General features: G+C 45.1%; 2 protein-coding genes across 2 annotated transcripts in view; one reads left to right on the top strand and one right to left on the bottom strand.

Moving 5' to 3' along the window:
- Nucleotides 1–22,364, bottom strand: part of GZMA (granzyme A) — a 210,230-nt gene that overhangs the window by 141,707 nt on the left and 46,159 nt on the right. The window lies entirely within an intron of this gene.
- Nucleotides 16,881–22,364, top strand: part of LOC105877306 (chondroitin sulfate proteoglycan 4-like) — a 69,321-nt gene continuing 63,837 nt past the window's right edge. The window contains exon 1 of the mRNA XM_012775718.3: nt 16,881–17,037. Coding sequence (XP_012631172.2) covers nt 16,959–17,037 — 79 coding nt within the window. The 5' untranslated portion in view covers nt 16,881–16,958. The remainder of the gene's footprint in view (nt 17,038–22,364) is intronic.

Genomic DNA, 22,364 nt, shown 5'->3' with positions numbered 1-22,364 from the left:
TGGACATAATATACAATCCCTGGTTCAAACATGACTTGGGCCTTTTTTAAAAAAAATCTGAATGCAGTTTATTAATGCCAATTAATTTAAACATAGTACAAGGAATCTTCATACCAGGCTAGAGTAACTAGAAGTTAGAGGCAAGAACGTGGACTTTCGTGTTTGACACAAATCTGTGGCCCCAGGTGGAAGGGCAAAGGAAGTGGCCAGGGAAAGGGAGCCAGGCAAAGACCTTCACTCGGGCATGGGGAGGGGGCCCAGTTCCCTAGGGAGGTAACCTGTTGTCACACAATCTTCTGTGGGTTTTTTGCGCTGTGCCACCATTTACAGGTACTCCTTGTTTTCTCTCTTCTTCCAGAATCAAAGCCCTTGAAGGGGCTTGAAATGGTTGTGTGTTTGTTTCCTTTCCCTCTAGTCTAGGCCTCTTCCCCTTCCAGATCTACGATCTGCTCTGATTCTCTCAGCTGTTCAGATTATGGACTTTCCCATGCAGTCAGGGTCCCTGGGCTCTGTAACCAAGGGTCCCATGACCAGCTTTTTCTTTGGTCCAGAGTATGTGACTTTTGTAGTTTCCATGAGTTTAGTCTTCTTTTTCAATCAGCACACACGTGGTCTCATTCTCATTCTCCTCCTCTCTCTCATTCTCTTTACCACATATGTGGGTGCCATGTGTGAGCACGCACACACACAGAGGTGTTGAAAAAATATCTTTTAAAGTTGAGAGTCATAGAGGAACAGACACCACCATGCCTCTATCTCTTTTTCCTTTCCGACCACAAGGGTTCTACTCAGAAAGGTTCAGGCTCTTTGACATTCCAACCCCCCTGCCCAGAGTCATCAAACATGGACTCTACCACTTACCTAAGATTATGAATCACTATGTCTCATGCCTTATCTGAGATTCATTTTCATCATTTATAAACTGGACAAAATAATATCTGCCCCTTCAAAGAGTTGTTGTAAAGAATAAATTGTAAATTTTATACTCATGAAAGTACTATTCAGATACTTATCTTATTATTCTTTCTGGTCAGAGAATCCAAAGTAGCCTATGTCTGATACAAGCATGAATTATGATATTAAAAAGGTTAGAACAACAACTGCAACAAAACACATCAGTCAGATGGAAGCTGATCTCTGTGAAAGGCAGCGTCAGCCTTTGCCAATGATTCTAATTTCCGATATGAACATCTAAAGGCCAGAGCCACCAGATAATGTACTTGGTTGGTGGTCAGAACAGCACTACAGACGGTGGGAACTTAACGAATACTTTCTGCTTCTGTGGATGCTGCTGCTGATGGTGAAGATGATGATGATCGCGAAGGTCATTTCACCTATGAAGGTCAGTGCGTGAAAGTGCTGTTGGGGAATGCAAGGATTTAGCCATTTTTCTAATGATGCTCTTGGGAGGTCTTCTCATGTCTAGATTCACTGGTGAATGGACAATTGTTTTCCACCGAATCTGACTCTTCTCTTTGGCTTTCCAATTTACTGCCTGACTGCAGAGCCAGTCGGCAGGTATTTGCAGTGGAATCTCGCTGGTTGGCTGAACACTGAGCCTGACAGCTGTGTTTGGAGTGCCACAGGAAATTAACCACACATCTCTCTTTCAATGAACCAGTTTTCCAGGGACTCAATGGTGGGCTGATGTCTCGTGAAGTAATCTTGTGGGTTTGGACAGAGGACAATGGGCCACATTTCATGATTCGAAACACATGGTCACCTTGAATGTACAGTCAAATTTCCAGGCAAATACCCAGAAGAGTCTTAGGGGAAAGCCAGGTGAAATAGGATAGTCACTGCATCATCAAGCAATGCTAACTCGTGGTCTGTTAGACATCTCTGGTGGCAGCTGAGGCTCTTGGAGAAACTGTATTGAGCTTTGGATGCTGCCAGGGTACAATTTAGTAAGTGGTTAAGGTGTTAGAAGAAATTAACAAATATTCTGGTGACAATTCAAATGTGGAGATTAGTTTGATTCCTGCTTTATTTTAAAGTAACCTTTGTTTCCCTAAGAGGTACAACAGGGCTACAATGATAATAAAATAATAACCTCTGATTTAGCCTCCACAAGCAAAATTGCTACATCCTTAGCAGTGCCCATTGCCACAGACTGAAAAATAATCCTCTCCTTTTTCCATAGACATCTAGGATCTGACATGTGTTCATTAATAATAGTTAATGTTGCCTTCTCCTTCTACCTTATTAGCCCTCACTGGGAGATGAGGCTGTTGGTGTCCTGGCCATAGATTGGCCTAGGAGTCAGGGGATGTTCATCTCCCAGCTCAGCTGTGTGACCCTGGGTCAACCACCGGCTCAGCTTTTCTGTGCAATCTTGGCTCACTGTTTCCTTCTCTTCACATTATTGTTCTTGGCAGTGCCACAGCTATAGTTATTAGTCTGCATAGGTTCAATGATTCAACATTCATTCACAAATATTTACTAACTGCCTATTCTGTGCCAGGTGCTCTTCTTAATGCTTGCTGAAACACACACACATGCACACTCCTGTCCCCATGGAACTTCTAGTGGCAGGAGGTGGGATACACACAGTTAAACGAAATACATGGAATGTCAGATGGGATTGAAGGCTGGAGAGAAAAACAATGTAGGAGAAGAAGAGCCAGTGAGGGGTGGGGTCACTGTTATTTTAGAGAGAGGTTGGAGAAAGCCTCAAGTTTGAGCAAAGCCCTAAAGCAGGGAAGGGAGTGAACCATAAGGACCAGGGGAGGAGAGAGTTCCAGGTGGAGGACCCGGGGAAGGGCCTGGTGCCCACGCCACCCATGAACACTGAGCGGGCAGAAGACAGCCCAAGCCATATCACATTGCTGTTAAATCCCAGCTCTTGCTGAGTGCTTCCTGGATGTGCAGCTTAGCAGACCACAGCCATCGTCCCAGACAGACAGGACCTGCTGCAGTGGAAGGACCACCGTCTCTGGATTCACATCTGCCAGGCTGGACTCAACTCTATCATTCATTCCCACCAGGCCTTTGAGTGCATTGCTTAATTCCCTCTGAGCAAGTTTTCTCAAGTTTGAAAACAATAAAACAAAGAGCGGCTTGCACAGAGTTGGCATTTGATAAACAATGACTGATATTGGATGTCACTTTCTCCTTCTTCCAATCTACCTTTCAAACATCACTAGATTCATTTTCCTAAAACACAGGTTTTGGATTGTTCAATTGCCTGCATCGTAATTTACCATAAAAAGTGCCTCAGTATAAGGAATGTGATACACGTGTGTTCTAGCAAACTTTCACCCACTTCCCTGTGTAAGCCTTTGACATCCTTAAGCCTTTTCACTAATAGAAATCATCTTCTCCTCCTTTAAAGACAAGCAAATGGAAGAAAAATATTTCTTTTGTTCTTCTTATTTCTTTTTAGATAAAATCAGCACATTTGAAAGTATTTATTATGTGCCTGATAAGTTTGGCAACAGGAGATAACAAGGATATAGTATTTGTCTCCTGCTTTCCAGGGTCTTACAGTTGAATGGGAGAGACTAGATTCATTTGAGAAACAATGAGAGCCACATATCTGAAAGAGAAAATCTAAAACATGAAATGATCATTTGGAAAATAAAAGGAGGATGTATGGGAACCAAGAAACTCACACTGAAGACTGAGAAAGGTGAGAGGTGGGAAAAGAGAAATTCCAACTTGGATCAATGTTGCTCTGTTCTGTTATCTTTAACTCTCTGTTACAGTCTATTTTCCTATTGACTGTCTCATTTGGCAAATTCTGCACTAACGCTGATGAAGGTTTAGCTCCATTAAATACTCTACTGAATTAAGAATTCATTTTAGAGTCTCTGTGAACCCCTTTCTGCAACACTTGAGAATTTCAACCCTCCTTGTCATTTTCTACTACCCTTTGCTGAAAGTAGGACATGCAAAGGCTGATGAAGAAGCTGAGTCACATATCAGCTTTTCTTTTCTCTGGGAGTTTCAAACACCCAAGTAGAGCAAAGATGTCCCCATGGAACACAAATAGCTTAGGTTTCTAGTTTTAAGTCAGAAGATTCCTATTATGCAATTTGTTCCCACTATTTTTTTCATTTCACATTGGAATGTTGATCTTAAGCAACTGTCACTTCTACAAAAATATACATCTTTTAACATAATATCCTTCTTTATTTCATTTGGCTGGGTAAAGGCAACTTTGTTGGGGGAATTTAGAGCTTGTCAACTGAATCTTGGTTAATCCCACTTGAGTTTAAAGAGACTAGATTAATGTTTCCCTTCCTTTTCCTAGAAGTGAGATCTAAATTCATTTTTATTTCACGGAGCTTGCTGGACATAGGCTGGGTCCAAAGATAGCACTTTAAAGTAGCAGAAAGTTATTTTCTTAAAACCTAATGGCGCCCTCAAGTGGCACATCCCATTTCAAGATCCTAAATCTCACCGCAGCCTTTTCAGAAGCTGTGTTTTATAGAAGCTGGAGAAATTATTATTATTTTTTAATGATCTAAGCTATAAGTTATGTTTATTATTTTTAAATATGACTATGAAAATTCTCCTTTGTTAGTTTTTGATCCCTGGAGCACTTGAGATGTTTCTGGCCACCTGCTGCTATAAGAAAGAAACTTACATGCATGCACTGATGCTACATGCTTGACAGACGATTTCTCAGAATATTCTCATGGGAAGAACAGGTTCACTCTCTGAATCATTGATTCCTGCTGAGCAAGGGGAGGGACTTGAGAAAACAGGTAAAAAACGCTTTGAAATTAGGCATGCTCTGGCCTCCTTCCTCCTACACATGCAGTTTTAAGAGGATGTAAAGATTTATACTTTATAAAGTAGTAAAGAGTGCTGCATTCTTTGGTTTCCTCTGAAGTGTCACTGATCAAGTTACTGGAGAGATGAATGAAGCACTTGGTCATTGTTTCTCAAGTCTGACTTTGAACACAAGATCTTTGAAGTATTCTATTTAGATGAATTCCAAGCTTCCCACAAGCTGGCAAACAATTTATCACACCTCCTCACGTTCCCGGGGCAGTAGGAGTGAAGCATGTGAGAGACGGGACAGCCAAGAGCTGTGGTGGATAGAGTCCAATATTGATTGCACGGGTGTTTTATTAGTCACCTGACCCAAACAATCAGCTCCTAGCTTGGGACATGCAGACATAATCTGGGGGCTGGGTGAACCAATCGCTTCACACAATGTCAGTCAGGGGAGGAACCTGGAATGGGTCTCACACTTGTAGTTTCCCACTAATTTTGGCATTTTATACAGATCCCACAGAAAGGCCAAAGCAATAACTTGAGAGCTTAAAAACTACAGGAATAAGAAAGAAAAGTATTAATGAAATGTCTCTTCATTGCTTTAATAATGGAGCATCAATTTCAATGGGGTGCATGCAGATTTAGGCATAAGTGAGGAGGTGCAATGGTTTAGTAGAAGCCAGAAGGATTTTGTTGTTGTTGCTAAGCTCATTAACATTCCCAGGAGAGGAACGAAGATACCACTCTACTGGCTATGGCTATAGGGGTGGCCACATTGACTTAGTGGATGCAAAGAAGCTGAAAGAGCCAAGAAAGAGAAAACACAAGTTCAAGTGTGTTTAGTTGGCATTGAAACAGAAAGCATTCCTTGATTCTCACGTTCCCTCTTCAGGGAAGGGAACTATGTGCCTTCCCTACTTTCTTTTGTCTTCTTGCCACATGTTGGTTCTATAAAGTTAAACCAGACTGGAAGATTGGAGGGGTTTCATCATGACAGGTGAAGGCTCATGCTCCGTGCTTTAATAAATATATGTGCGTAGAGGGAGGGGACAGCACGAGTAGAGAACAGAACGTCCCTGCTAGCTCTTCCCAGGAAAGCTGAATAGACAGAGGGGAAAGCATGGAGACCTGGAGACAAGACCCACTGGGATTTAAGAGCATGATTCATACTGGCCACTGGAGGGCACTCCTGTGCAGTCATAGCGACAACAGTCACTCTCAGACTCACATTCTACCGGTACAGATGCAGCTTGGGATGTATTGCAGAGGTTCTCAACTTCAGCACTATTGGTATTTTGGGCTAGATAATCTTTGTGGTGAGGGGGCTGTCCTGTGCACTGTAGGATGTTTAGCAGCACATCTGGCCTCTAGCTACAGATGGCAATAAGACCCAAACCCCCAGAGATGACAATGAAAAGTATCTCTAGACATTGCTAAATGCCCCGTGTGTGTGTGTGTGTGTGGGGGGGGGGGGGCAAAATCACCCTTGATTGACAACCACTTGTGCATTCAATGCTGGGTCTAGGCATCAGTCAGCCCACTGTTCTAAGGCTCAAATGTCCTTTCCCCAAAGATTCTTGTTTAGCCCAGGGTCAATGGACAACTGCATTAAAAAAACACAAAAGTGGTTCTGACCAAGTCATTTCCCAATTAAACCACAGATACAAGGTCCTCAGAGTCGGTGGTTTTGATCAAGTCCATCTGGTATGATATAGGTGTACATCCCACCTTCTCTCTCTGCACCCTGCTTGGTTCCTTCTTTTCAGAACCTCCTCCTCCAAATCCTCCAAGAGTGCAAACTACCAGGAGGTGAAGCATTTTTTAAAACTTTAGTTGTTATCTGGACTACTGCAGGGCATCATTGTGCTGAGGCCTATGAACATTTAAAATGAGAGAATGGCCTGAAAGAGGGTATTGTAAATGAATCTCTAATAGCAGAATTTCAGGTACTATGGAATCTGTAAAATGGGGATATTAATAGTATTTAGCTCATAAAGTTACTATGTGGATTAAATGAGTAAAGCACTTACAACAATGCCTGGCAAAAAGTAAATACTCTTGAAACGCTAGTTGTTTTTTAAAAAAATATTACTATTATTTTTTTTTCTTATTTATCCAAGAGACATGTTTGGGAAGAGCTTATAATAGCTTATAGCTTAAACCAAGCTTATAGTTTCCCATAAAGCTATCCTTGTCTTTAACCTCTAACCCCCATGCCATGCTCAGATACTTGAAACAAAACTACCAATGAGCAGAGGTCAATGCTAAAAAACTAACCCACCTCGAAATCTTCCCCTTTGAATAGTCTACCCTGAGTCCGAAAGTCACTGAATAAATGAAGGAATGGATGAGCTATTGGCAAAATGGAAACAAATATTTGTGAATCACCTACATTATGTAAGGTGCTATGGGGCTATCTAGATTATTTAAACATAATTTTATAATTAATAAAGATGCAGGCACTGAAATCTTCAGGACAGCCAGCAGAGCATAATGAGGGGAGAGTGCAAGGTGTATGGGCGTGACCAGGAGGGAGAGGTGACTTTCCCACACAGCAGACTGGAGGGGGAAGGGTATTCTGAGCCTGTCTTATGGGCCCTTGGGTTTTACTGCATTACCAGGAAGCAGCTGCCCCTCAATTACAGTGGCAGACGCAGCGCAGTGGAGGTGTCAGTTTCACATGTGCCATCTGTAGAAACTAAAACCTCAAATGAGTACGAAGACCACAGAGCACTTTCTGAGCCTTCCAGTTATGCTGCCTGCATGCGTGTTCGCAATGGTTTCTGAGAAATGCTCCGTAGTGAGCAAATGAACCAAATCACACGTTTTGCTGATCCAGAGAAATGCGAGCCTTCTTGGAAGCACACAGCTGTTGCCTAATTTTCTCAGTCCCTTCCAATTCAAGCAGAGAAGCGTGTATGTGTATGTGTGCGTGTGAGTATGAGAGAGAGAGAGACAGAGACAGAGATTGCCAATTGCTTTATAGTAGAAGGAAGATGAGGGCTACCCACAGTGAGGAACGTTAGGACCTATTCCTATTTTAACAGCAGAGAGTCAATATTATTTTGTCATATTGTCTGTGGATTAATTTACTTCAAAACAATTTGTGTAAGAGTAGATTTTAGGTACTATTATCACCTCCCCAACAAAAAAAAAAAGAAAGAAAAGTAACTACATGGGATGGTGGGTATATTAGCTTGTTTGACTATAGCCCACTATGTACTGGATAGCAAGATAAGTATATCAAAACATGTTGTATACTTTAATATGTACAATAAAACAACAAAATCAAAAAATAACACAATTTGTACAAACTATGTGATTTTTGTGTCTAAATTAACTCTAATCATCATTCTAGGGGTGATTAATAATCTTTGACATTCACAGGGTTATTAATTAACTATGCAGAAACCTAAACAGAAATCTAAACCTCAAAAGCAAATTTATTAACACCTATTGAAATAAAAACTAAGAGGGCTTGTTAATTAGCAAAAGGGATGTCAGAATTATTTTATTTATTTATTTATATTTTATCTTACTTTATTTCAGAGTATTATGGGGGTACAAATATTTTGGTTACATAAATTGCTTTTGTACAGTTTGAGTCAAAGTTATAAGTGTGCCCATCACCCAGATAATGTGTATTGTATCTGTTAGGTGTGAATTTACCCATCCTCTCCTCCCCCCTCCACCAGCTTGATTTCTGATGAGTTTTATTTCCATCTGTGCACATAGGTGTTGTTTGATTAGTTCCAATTTAATGGTGAGTACACTCTGTTTTTCCATTCTTGTGATACTTTGCTTAGAAGAATAGTCTCTAGTTCCATACAGGTTAATACAAGAGCTATTAGTTCACCATGTTTTTTATGGTTGAGTAGTACTCCATGGTAAACATATACCACATTTTATTAATTGACTCATATATTAATGGGCACTTGTTTCCACATCTTTGCAATTGTGAATTGTGCTGCTATATACATTCAAGTTCAGATGTCTCTTTTATAGAATTTTTTTTTTCCTTTCTGTAAATACCCAGTAGTGGGATTGCTGGATCAAATGGTAGGTCTACTTTTAGTTCTAAGAGGTATCTCCATACTACTTTCCATAGAGGTTGTACTAGTTTGCAGTCCCACCAACAGTGGATAAGTGTTCCCATCTCTCCATACGGACCTTGTGGGAGGGTCTGCAGAGAGCACTTTGCCACTCAGAGCTGGCCACATGGGCCCCCTCATCGCTTGTAGGTGGCTTCACATCACAGCCTGTGGCCTAATAAAGACCCTGAGCAGAGATAAGCAGGAGATGGGCGGTCAGCAGCAGAGGATTCCCCAGTTGCGGGAAAGTTGTAAGAATTCCCACTGCGGCTACTGACAAGAGCCATCTTTGTGTATTCTGAGTTACTGAAAGGCCTCTGATGGCCCAAAGGTTCAAGGCATCACAAATGTCAGAGCTGGCAGGGACCTCAAAGGCCAGATGGCCCAGTCTTCTCATTTTGTTTAAGAAACGTTTTGAAATGTGATGGTGGTTTGACTCCCATAATTGCATCAAGTCACATATATTAAAAATTTTACATTCCTTCAATGGGAAGCTATTCATTGTTGTCAGCAAGGCAAGAAGTGATAACCAGGAAAAACATGCAGATTTTTTGAAGTTAAATTCCTCAAATGTCTCTCATATTGTCAGCTTCTAGGACTTCCCCACTCCTTTGATAAAGCTGTTGCCAACTGACTCCTGTCCTCAACTTCTGCAGTTACAGTTCTCATGGTGTCACCAGAGACCATCCTATGGGCTCTTCTCCAGGCTTATCTCTGGGACCACAGTCACTCCTTGGAACTCTTCTCTCTTACTTCGGACACCCTGTACTTCCCTAGTTCTCTTTCTCTCCCTCTCTGACCATACCCAGCCTTCTGGTGAGTGTAGGTCTCATGAACCAGCCCCTGGATAAGCTGAATTCAGGGTTTGGGATGCTCCTAAATGCCAAATCTTTGATCTGAATGCTGCATTCTAGATGTGGTGGAAGGATAGACCAGCCAGCCTTACCCACAGTATTGCCCAATAACCAGAAGTGGCTGGAATCATCGTTGGAGATATTAATTTAGAGCTTTTCTCTTTGTGAGCACCCTTTCACTTAGCATCCAAACAAGTAGTTACCTTTGTGACTATGAATCCCATACCTGTAAGGGTTTAGGTTTTTTGCACACAAAAGCAACAATAGTGTAGGTGCTCTGTGTACTTTCTCCCCTGAGACCCCTCTGTGAAGCAAGGAACAAAAGCATGGCCAAAAGCAGAGGGGAGAGAGTAGATTATTCCCAATCAAAAGAGAGCATCCTGGGCCAGGGAGAAAGCGACTAGGGATGGGGGAGGAGGACAGAATAGAAGCAGGGATGAAACCCCTCAGGAGCTGACTCAGGAATATGGCCAAGGTGGAAAGGCCTTGCTGCCAGGTAGGTGGCCTGGCAAAGCCCGGAGATGCCACCTGGCTGCTAGGCCTCAGTCCACGGACTGCCCGATCTCCATCACAGAGAACCCACCTGCCTGCGCTCTGGGACCGAGTGTGCTACTTCTGCTGGTGTCAAGGGAGGACTTTGCTCTTGTTGGAGAATCACTGACAGTGGTGAATCAAGGTCCTACCTTGGTCCCCAGTTTATTTCAGCACATGGAAATAGTCTCCCACAGTCCCTAGGACACTCATAAGCTCAAGACAGGGTAAAGCACCAGCCACACAGTGCAGGTGTTGCTAGTGGGGAAGAGCCCACCTGTGTATGCGATGAACTGGACAAACTTGAGAAGTTAAACACACTCTGCCATTCTGAGACATCACCCTCCTCCTTCTTGGAACTCGATCCTTCTCCTGGTGTTCCTGGGACAGAAGCTGCCTCCTGAAGAGGAAAGAACAGTCTGGAAGTACCAGCCCCTACCCCCTGGGTCCCTCCTACACCGTCTCTGCTGGCCTACTCTTCAAAGTCCAGCTCACACACCAGAAAGGGCTCTTGCTCTCCTCCTGGTCACCATGCATGGCCTTTAGTCCCAGTGAAGGCCCCTTCAGTGGGGTTCTGTTCCTTGCAAGCAAACTAGCATGGTGGAGTAATATTCTTTAAATAAAACAAATACCTGGGTCCTCTAACACCCAGCTATTTCCTTTTCCTCTTGGTTTTTACATGTTTTTAAATAGTATTCTTTAAGGAAAGAATATCTCACTTTGCTTGAAGCCAACAGGAATAGTTAACAGTCAGAAAGCTGCCCACCATTATGTGCCAAGCATTTTTTGTGGATAATCCCATTTGACCTTATAATAACCCTATGGAGGTAGGTACTATACTATGTCCATTTCTCACATAATAAGACTGAGGCTGTTTTCCTTGCTGAGTGGTGGAGCTGGGATTTGAACTTGCCACCACTCATGTAGTCAGGGGTTATAGAACCTACTAGAAAAACTGTCTCCTTAAATAATGGGGCAGTTACCAAAACTGCTCTTTGGCTGCATTACTCCTCTCCTCCTGGCAGTTACTATTTGAACTTGGGCCTTGGGGGCTATCTGGCCTCACAGGGGAGAAAAAGGGCTGAAAGAGTTCAGGCTCCTGCGGAGTTAGCCTGGCCCCAGTCCAGTCCTCCTATGGTTTCCCTAACTCCCCCTCCTGCTACTAAATATGCCTCGGCTTCCACGTCATTAGATCTGGGTTTTCTTTTGGGGTAAAATATCCCATAAAGTGCTTATCTTCTCACAGGTCAAGGAAGAGAAGAATACATCTGCACTTTACTGTTTGGAGAACATTTCCTCCTTTCTGCTCAGAGGAGCTACCTTGAGATACTCCCCTGGGGGCTGGGTAGAGTTCTCCTTCTTTACCTGGGTATAGACAGTTCCTGCGGGCGCTGCTGGTCACTGAGTTTGTGTCAGACTGTGGGACTGAGTGTGGGTTCTGCAGGGTAACAAGGGACCTCTTAGCTGCTGGAGGTAGTTGGTTTAGCTGGAATCGCTGTACTTTCTGCAGGAAGAGGTCCTGTTTTTGAGAAATTCAGAATCTCTGGCAGAGGTCCTCGAGAGATCCCTGTCTTTCCTGAGGCAGTGTCCTAGAACTCAGAGAATTTAATCTCTGCAGAAAACTCTAAGAAAACTTCATTCGCCCTTCTTTCCTTCCTTCTGTTGACATCCCAGGAGATTGGAAGCATCCCGAGGTACTCTTTCAAAGACCAGTATTTCTGAAACTAGCAGCGACTTCTCAGAGTCCACCTCGTTCTCTCACATCAATACTCACTGAAGTCACAGCCATTGCCTCAAAGAAATTGGTTTAAATACAAATATTTGTTAACTAATCTAGCAGTAAGTTAGGTTTCATGAGAATTCTTGGCATTCCTAGACAGGCTCCTTAATGTGGCAAATACAAGTCTCAGGTCTACGTGAATTATTTATTTGCTTACTTATTTATGTGTTGACTTAGGCAGGGTCTTGCCCTGTCACCCAGGCTGGAGTGCAGTGTACTACCACGGCTTACCGCAACCTCAAACTCCTGGGCTCAAAACAGAAATCAAGTTGAGTTTTAGCAGGGAATCTTAACTGATCTCTGCATGCACCATGCCATCTCCCGTGTGCCTTTTGCATTTGAAAGAATTCAATATCTGTTGAATGCATGAATGCACATCCCTGTATTTGTTCTCTGCTTTCTATACCTTCATTTCTGAGTGAATAGTGTTCAGGCCAATATCTGGATGGAATAATTGCTTTTGCTGGAATTATGAAAGTGCCAGTCAAAATGACTGGATTAGAGTGTGATCCTTATGTGGGCGGGTTTCCTGACCAGACACTATAAAGAAATATCCTTAGAGTCACCATAAACAATGAATTTTCCCCAACAACTGAACATCTTAATTTCTTGTTGCTCTAGAGCCATCTTAAATGCCATGGAAATTGGCTGGAGACCACATTCAATCTTTGAGGCATTTAAAAAGTTTGAACTAATTTAAAGAGGAGTAAGTAGAGGGCTTTATAGGGAGATAATTTTTAGTCTTCTCTTTTTGACTCTTTGAATGATTTTTCTAAATTAAAAGCTTCACATTTATTAGCAATTGTCTCATTAGTTTGTGTAAAGAAATTCAAATATCTTGAATTTCCCTGTGGGCTACTTAACAAGGTTCTATTTAAATTGGTGGCGCTGTCTTGATGGCAATGATAACCAATGAGAATCATTAAATGTTGATCCTTAAAGGAGTTTATAGATCATTCAATCCATCCTTTTCATCTTAGAGGGGAGGAAGCTGAAGTTGGTGCAGGGTATGTGACTTATCACACTTCTAGGATCAGAGAGACCACTCCTACCCACCTCTGGTCCAAAGGGCTTCAACCCCAAGAAAACCATTAGTACTATGGACTGTGGAGGATGCTGGAGATTACTAACATGGATCACATGGGTCATCGTTAACAGTATATGTGGCTAAGTCCATAGGAGTAAAATGAAACAATCCTCCATACCGAAGAAAAGATAGGTGATGGCTCATTCTCAGGAGTGTGTGTCTAGCCAGGGATGCCCAGAGCTGACAAAGAAGGCACACAGGTGTGGATGGATTCCCAGGTATAATTATAGTGCCTGATGGGTTCTCACCATGAGCCAGGTGCCATGTTCAATACTCAGTCTTCATGAGTCCAATAAACCACACAACCCGCCTATGCAATCAGCATGGGTATCTTCATTTTACAGATGAGGAAACAATTGGCACATCTGAGTGATTTGCCCAAGGTCACATACCAATGTCACTTACAGTATTCAAGCTAGTATTTGCACTCAGGTGGTTTAAGGCACCAAGGCTGTGTTCTCAGCCAGAGGTGGCATTTGAGTAGAGGCCCCTTTGGGAGACACTGGTGGCAGCTTGGGCCTTTGTGGGTAATCTTTTCTTATGCTGCCTGTGCTTTTAGATTTATGTGGGTACCTGAGCCTGCCAGAAGAAATTCTGCATGCCTGGATCAACCTGAGCTGAAATGGCCTCTCAGCTTCCGGCAGACTTCTGTCACAAAGTTCGCCTCCAGTGCTTTTGGTAGGACACAGTCAGCCTGGGGTGGGTCTAGCTTCTGTGCTTATTAGCTCATATTCCTCCTGGAGAGATTTTCCATTTGTTTAGAAAGCTAAGGCTGGAAGGACTGCAGAGATTTGGTATGATCTCCATGCTTTAAGAGGGAAGATGCAGTTTGTGTTTAGATTAGCTGAGCTGTAAATGTGAGAGACCATAGTGGCTGAGAGTAACAGGTTTGTGCGGAGCCTGGAAAATCTAATCCTTTTTGGCTGGTTTCCTGTTTAGATGCTTGTCAGCAGCTGATTACTCGTTTCTTGCTTGTTAGTTGGACAACACTGATAAAGCACACAGCATTTGATGGGGGAGAGGAGAGGATGCAAAGGAACTAGAAGACAGGAGTGAGTCCAGGGAGGCCAGCAGTAGAACTCCACCTGTCCAGGCAGCTTTCATGGTTCTTGCCAGAGGCCTGGGGACCACTAGCTAGACCCTTCAAGCTACTCTGAAGTCCTGTTCTAGTTTAGTTTGAAGCTAAAGAACTGCTGCAACTGTCCTTGTAATTCAGAGACGAAGTTGTATAAAATGATGGGTTTGGGTTCATGCGCCTTAGGCAGAAGAGCCACAGATCTCAGGGGGTATCTCTCTACCCCTTTAGCTCCATTTTTGAATTTCAAAACATCTTAACTAATCCTCACAACAACCATATGAGGTAGGAACTATCAAAATGCCCATATTGCAGATAAGAAACAATGTGGCAGCATGGTATCAATGCTCATAGGGGCTAAGAGAGGTAAATCTGACACACCAAGCCAGTGGTCAGGTTCTTAAACACAACATGGCTGCTTCTGGATCAATCTCAGAAGCTCCTTCCAATCCTAACATTTTTTGGTTTGGTGACTCAGTATGGGGAAGAGGTTGCCCCAAGTACTCACATCAATGACCGGATTACCACTGTGGGCAACTAGAGCCCAATCCTCTAGGAGACTGTTCGGAATCCACTTTGGAGTTGTCTCACCCCAGAGTGAGGAATTTTGGATATTTGTTACCAACTCCCTTCCGTCATCGGTTGAGGGCTGCTTGTGAGCATTCACACCTGGCCTGCCTTGGGCGTACATGGGCAAAGCATGTTCCTGTACCCAGAGTAAGCCCTCATGCAGAGAGCTGCAGGCACTTGCAGAGAAAGCCAACAGCATGTAAGGCAATCACGAGTGCCAAGGGAATCTCAGTTGAGGACAGACAGTGTCCTTGACACTCATGCTAGAGTCCAACATCTGCCAGCTGGAAGTCAGCTCTTCACCTCAGGACTTGCAAATTTATGGCCTGCAGAACATAAACCATAGCTAGTAAGATGTAAATCATGCTTGGATTAAAGTTGAGAGGGTTCTTTTGGTTACATTGTTTATGGGGTTGCAGATGAATACATTATAGTTTTCTATTGCTGCATAACAAAATAAACATAGGACAACACCTACTTACTATCTCACAGTTCTGTAGGTCAGAAGCCCAGGCAGGTTCAGTTCAGGGCTCTGCTTAAGGTCTCACAAGGCCAAAGTCCAGGTATCAGCCATATGATTTGGGGGAAGAATCCACTTCCATGCTCATTCAGGTTGGTAACAGAATCTACTTCCTTGCTGTAGGTCCAAGGCCAACCGTTTCCTTACTGGCTCCAGGCAGGGGCTGATTATCACTCCTGGAGGGCACTGACCTTCTCAGGGGGCTCCCTTTATCTTCAAACCAGCAGTGACACACAGACTGCTCATGCTTCAGAACTCTCAGGCTCCTCCTCCTCTGCAAAGCTTTAAGTCTGCTCTCTCCTTATTGGAGGCTAGCCTCTTTGAAAAGGCAGAGGGCTTGGCTGCCTATAGCTTCCCTGCTTCCCTCCTCCAGAGAGGAGCAGATGCTCTTCCCTAGAAGCCTTGCCTGAAAGTCTTCAAATTGGAATTGACTGGCCCCACTTGGGTGGAGAGCCCACTCCCTGACCTCTCACTGTGGCAGGTGAATGGGTTGCCAGCTCTCATTTTCCAAACGTGGTGGGGGCAGGAGCAGAGAGCAGCTCCCTGAAGAAAGAGGGAGAGTTCCCAGGGGAATGGCTGGCTGCCGGGTAGACAGCACATGTTGACTCCAAAGCAGAACTGTGGTGTCACAGATCATCTGCTGAAGAAAGGTCAAAATTTGATTCTATGCTTAAAAAACACTTTAATATAGATCAGACAAAGGAAATGAAGCCATCATTAATTTTGTTAGGAACCAAACAGCACTAGCATTGACTGTTCTTGTAGCACATGCATTGGTATTTTGACCAGCACCAAGGTTGCAGAGAACACAGTTGAAGAAATGCTGCCCAGAGAAGCTGATTCTGTTAATATAATAGAAGGTTCTCGGTTCCTCTCCGTCAACCCCGTGTCCTCCTCAGGCCCTGCTTAAGCCAATTTTTACCAGAAGCCTGAGATCTGAGTGGGGGCTTTTCCTGTCTATGATCTATGATCATGGGCCAAAAATCGGGAGGTGATGTCCACCACACACGAGCTCGGGTCTTGATTAATTCTTCTGATAGATGGTTGGTCAAAAAATTCAATGAAATAATTTAGAGACTCTGCTTTAAAAGCAACAAAAATAAGGCTCACATTTGAGAAGGAATGATTAGCTTGCCTTCCTTCCTTCCACTCTTACTCATCCAATACATAGCTACTGAGGCTTATGCACCTGGACACACACTGGGGACACAGCAGTGAAGAAAACAAACCCTCTGCCCTCCTGAAGCTCACCGCACGGGGGAACCACACCGGGTTAGGGTCCTACCTCCTCCAGGGACCCTTCTCCCTCCTGTTACACCATCTCCTCCACCCTGCCATCCTCACTCTAGATCTGTCACCTGCACTCTAGATCAATCACCTGCTCACACGCGCACGCTTAACTCCATCACAGATTTCAGCCTGGCAGGGAGGGGGCCGCGTCCCCTCTGTACCTTTTGGCGCCACCAGACCACTCTGATGCCGCCGTCCGCGTGGGGCGGGTGGAAGGATGGGGGGAAAGGCCTGGCGGGCTGTGCGCGCTGACCGGGCGCAACAGCTGCAGGTTGCAAAAGGCTCTCCCCGCCCCGTCCGGCCCCCGAGCGGTTGGGGGCGGCGCCCCTCGCCTGGCCCGGGTGGGGGCGACGGGCGTGGAGGGGCCGGCGCAGGTGGCTCTGCCGCCTCCGGGAGCGAGCGCCGGGCAGGGCGCGGGGCCGTCGCGGCCGGATGGGGCGGCTCGGGGCCCGCCGCCTCGTCCTGCTCGCCGCCTGCCTGGGGCTGTGCGGGGCGCGCGGGGCGCTCGGAGGTAGGCGCCCCAAACTTCCCCTCCCCCGCCGCTTCGCCGGCCGCCGCGCGCTCGAGAGGGTGGGCGCGCAGGGAGGAGGGCGCGCGCAGGGGGTGTCCTCAGTGCTCGGGGTGGGGGCCCGGGAAACGCACGGCCCGGCTCGTGTCGCGGCGACCCAGGGCCCAGCATTCCTGAGCCCGGGCGGCCGGGGGAGGAGACGGCGCGGCCCGCGGCGGAAAACTTCCAACTCCCCGCCCAGCGCGGCCGGGCCTGTCAGGGCGAGCCCAGTCCGGGCCTGCCCCTCACCGCCGCGCCGGCCCCCAGAGGATTTGGAGTTTTAAAGTCGGCCTCCTGGTTCCGCTCTGCCGGCAGAATGGGTGATTCCTGCCGTCTGCCCTTCCAGTAGCTCTGCCCTCACCCAGCCCGGCCTGAGGTCCTGGGCTGCACGTGACCTTCCCCACCCTGGGGGCCTGCACTCACCGCGGAATTCTTTGGTCACCGACCCATTGTCCCCTAGGTCCTGCCACATAGCTTAGATTTTCTGGGCCCACTTAGTAGAGGTGCTGTACATTTCTGTGGCACTTTTCAGACATTACAGTGTACTAAGAACAATTGTTTAGACTTTTTACATGATTGAGTCTTGCATTTGGGCCTTTCCATCCTCCATGGATTTTTGAAATGGAATTCAGTTCAACAAAAGACTCCCTTGGAGACTTTTTTAAAGAACACATTTTAAATCAAAGGCCTTCTATTTCTGTAGTATTTGGATTAAATTCTGAAGTCTTATTGACTTCGTTTTAGGTATAGACAGTGTCGTTGCTGTTACGGTGCTTGCTGGTTTCCTTAGGAGCTTTAGAGTAATGTCCCAGCCATGACCCGAGGCTGTAGAAGAGAACGCCTCTCTTCTCAGCTCTGTGCCTGCCCTCCTCCTTTTCCTCCTTTCCTCTTCCATCTTCCTCTGCCCCCTCCCCTGCCCTCCTGCCTGGTTGCCGGGGTGGACAGGATAGGGAGCTGGAGGCCTATGGCTTTGAGAGGAAGGTGTGAGTTGCAGGGCTCCTGGCCCATCCCACCCAATCTGTCCCCCACTGCCATTCACTGCCCTGTCAGTTCTCCCTGTGCCCTGACAGCTGTTTTTTTTAGAGAAGCCAAAACATCCAAGTTTTTCTTTAAAATCTCCTAGTTTTCATTTTTTCTTCTTAAATAGGGCTTCACAGGCCATACAAAATACAAAAAACCCCTCCCAACCTTTGCTCCTGGGGTCCTTCCCAATACTGCTTTATGGACCTTTGTATTCCCAGCACTTAGTCCAGTAAGCTACAAATAATTGATGCTCAGTAAACGTGGGTGAATGAATGATAGGAAGCCCCTAGGAATTGTACAAGGCAGAAAGAAGGCCCCCAAAGATGTCCATGTCCTAATTTTCAGAACAGGTTAATATGTTGTTTTATATGGCAAAAGTGATTTTGCAGATGTGATTAAATTTAGGATTTTGAGATGGATTATCTGGGTGGGCTATAAATGCAATCACAGTGGTCTTATGAGAGAGAGACAGGAGTGTTAGAGTCAGAGAAGGAGGCCGGTGCAGTGCCTCACGCCTGTAATCCTAGCACTTTGAGAGGCCGAGGCGGAGGATTGCTTGAGCTCTGGAGTTTGAGACCAGCCTAGGCAAGAGCGAGACCCTGTCTCTACTATAAATACAACGAAATTAGCCAAACAACTAAAAATAGAAAAAATTAGCCGGGCGTGGTGGCGTGTTCCTGTAGCCCCAGCTACTCTGGAGGCTGAGGCAGGAGGATTGCTTGAGCCCAGGAGTTTGAGGTTGCTGTGAGCTAGGCTGACGCAACCGCACTCTAGCCCAGGCAACAGAGTGAGGCTCTGTCTCAAAAAAGAAAAGTCAGAGAAGGAGATGTGACAGGGGAATCAGACGTCAGAGTGGTGTGATTACTGGCTGGGGCCACAAGCTCAGGAATGCAGGTGGCCTCTAGAAGCTGGAAAAGGCAAGAAGACAGATTCTCCTCTAGAGCCTCCAGAAGGAATGCAGCCCTGGTGACACCTTGATTTTAGCTTAGTGAGACCCATTTCTGACTTCTGATCTCTGGAACTTGTGAGATAAATTTGTGTTGCTTTAAGCTGCTCAATTTGTGGTAGTTTATTTCAGCAGCAATAGGAAACTTATACAGGGAGTTTATATCCTAGTAAAAGAAGTACTATAAGAGCCATGGAACTCTGACAGGGGCATCAGATGGCAGGTGCCATCAGAGAGGAGTGAGGGGCTGGAGGAGCTAGCAACATCAGGCCGGGAGCCGTAGGGATGGTTCTGTCCCTGTGAGCAGCAAACCTGGCTTCAGCGCTGACTCCCATGCCTGTGGCTGGGGCCTGGAAAACCCCACACTAGCAGGGGCGCAAACACAGGGACACATAAATGCCACACATAGGGCATCCAGGATAGGACATAGGCTCTGTGGCGCTACGGAGAGCATTGTCAACTCGAGGGCATGCCGGGCACCAGGACTGCCTCACTGCACAATTCCAGGGGATGCTACCTGCGTCAGAGACCCCCCTGAAGTTGCGTGGGGCACAGTCTGCACGGCCCTGTGCAGTGGGCCTGGGGACCTGGGGAATGCCCATTGAGAGGAGCTAAAGGCAAGCTAACTGCTGTTTTTTTCTTAGCAACCTGAAGTCCTAGCAATTGCATGAAGGGTAATATTTGGAGAACGAATGAATAGATGAGAGCCTGGTAGGTCGTGTTCTGCAAAGAAGTCAAGGGTTATAGATTGCCCTGCTTCTGTCTGGAAACCCAAGATCTGCATCTTCACAGTGGGCCTGAGCCTGCTACCCTCTCCTCTCTGTCCCCCTCCAACAGAGTGGGCATAGGGATTTGGTGCCAGAGCTTCCCCTCACTCCAGCCTTCTGGACATCTGGTCACCTGCCTGTCCCATAGCCACGGGCAGGCTACAGAATCTTCCCTCATTGATTTTCTGTCCCAACTTAAATTTAGTGGACCCATGTTTTGTAACAGAGACTCTTAGAATTTTCCCTGTTGGGGTTTTCTTTCAATGAATAAAGGAGGTTGGGCATGTTGGATGTTTGTGCTAAGTTATTTCTTACCTGTAAGTTTTCTTCTTTCTCAGATGCTCTGGATGAAGTTAGTTATCTCATGGATAAACACCCAACTTTGTTTGATATGTATATAATGTCGATACTATAAAACACTGTAGATATTCTTTTTTTTTTTTAATAGAGTAGAGACAGGGTCTCCCTCTTGCTCAGGCTGATCTCAAACTCCTGAGCTCAAACAATCACCCACCTCGGCCTCCCAGAGTGCTGGGATTACAGGCATGAGCCACCATGTCGTACTCAATATTCATAAGAATAGATTTGTGGGGCAAAATGTGGCTTACCTCCCGCTTCACTTCCAAGGGAAGTTACTATTCTCAAATGATACAGCATGAGTAAGAGCTGTTTTATAATGCAAGACCTCCTCTTAGGACTTTATCTTGGGACTTTGTATAATGCAAATTAGCAGAGAAGTTTTGTTTTTGTTGTTTTTTAATTTAAAATTTAAAAATAAACTTCTAGGCTGGGTGCAGTGGCTCCAGCCTATAATCCTAGCACTTTAGGAGGCTAAGGCAGGAAGATCGCTTGAGGCCTACAGTTTGAGACCAGCCTGGGCAACATAGCTAGACCCCATCTCTACAAAAAATAAAAAAATTAGCTGGGCGTGGTGGTGCCTATCTGTAGTCTCAGCTACTCAGGAGGCAGAAGCAAGAGGATAGCTTGAGCCCAGGAGTTTGAGGCTGCAGTGAGCTATGATGATGTACTCTAGCCTGGACAACAGAGCAAGACCCTATCTCAAATGAATAAATAAACAAACTGCTATATTTATTATAGTTGTAGAATATATTTGGAAGAGTGGCAACCTATTAAAAAAGCACGATTTCAACTTAGTGAAAATATGATATTATGAAAAGTTAACTCTAATTTTCAGTGAAAGCAAACAATTCTGAAATCTTTTTCAAAATACTTTTCTAATTATTAATAGTATCTATCCTGTGCTAGACTTGCACAGCCACCAGACCAATCTTTCTAAAGCACAGAACTGATCTGTCTCTTGCTAACTGAAAACCATTTAATACTTCCCCATTGTCTACAGAATAAAGTTCAATCTCCTTAATATGGTTCATAAGGCCCCTCCTGCCCTCAGGGATCCAGCTGGTCAGTCATTCATTTGCTCTCTAAACGCTCATTGAGAATTTCTTGTCATATACATATCAACAAAACAAAGCAAAATCAAACCAAAGCTTTTCCTCCTAAGTTCCCCATCTTAGTAAGTGGACACCAAGCCAGAAATCTGGAAATTAATCTGGATTGCCCCCTGGTCTTCTCACTTCTCCCTACCCTGATAATCCTATCCCAGTATCTCTTGAACCCTTCCGCTTCTCCCTCTCCCTGCTTCCCTGCACCCTGCCACCTTTTTCAGTCTGCATTTCAGCCGGAGTCATCTCCCAAATTGCAATCTAATCAAGCCATTTCCCTGTTTGATCCCTGTCTAGCCCTCTTTGGATAGAGTCCGAACTTCTCCTTGGTTTCCAAGTATTGAGTGCCTGCTATTAATATTTGCCAGGCACTGTGGTGGGCACTGAGAATTAGGCAGCAATCAAGACTAACAAAAGATCTGACCTCAGAATGTTATAGAATCTTTGGGGTGGTATGGCTAGGGCTGAGTAATAACCAAGAAAACAAATAAAGGAGGTAATCAGAGATTATGATAAGGGCCTCTGGCATGTGTGCCTTTGAGAGTATGTGTGTGAAAGTACTTTAAAGAGAATGGTTAGGGAAGGCCTTTTAAGTGCACAAGGTGGCATTTGCCCTCGGACCATTTGCCCCTTGACCCCTAATACTGGTGCATCCTGGCTATCCGCTCCACACCCTGCGCTCAGCCAGGGCTCAGCCAGACGGGGCCTTTGGTCCCTTGCATCCCCCTCTCCCTTCTCTCCTGCCCCTCCTCTCTTTCCTCCCCATTCCCCTTTTTCTCTGCTCCACTCCCCAGGTATTCCCAGGAGCCACTGCCTTGCCTGAAACCTCCCTTGACTAGGCCAAGTGCTTCTAGTATGGTCTACATTTCCCAATTGATAAGCAACTGTGATTTCAAACAAACAAAAAACCAGAAAGATGTATTTGGAAAAAGGAATGGGAATCAATTCTAAGGTCGATACACCGAATAAAATGATCACTCTCCTGGGATAAGTTGCAGAACAATATAAATGTTTTATGTAAAGTATTTTATCTACCTTACCGCCAAACTCTGTCTTTTATTCAATACTTTCACCTTTTCTTTAAGCACACAA

Source organism: Microcebus murinus, chromosome 11 (genome assembly GCF_040939455.1).
Source record: "Microcebus murinus isolate Inina chromosome 11, M.murinus_Inina_mat1.0, whole genome shotgun sequence".
Taxonomy (NCBI): domain Eukaryota; kingdom Metazoa; phylum Chordata; class Mammalia; order Primates; family Cheirogaleidae; genus Microcebus; species Microcebus murinus.
Note: the sequence above shows the minus strand (reverse complement) of the source record. Positions and strands in the feature narration are given on the sequence as shown.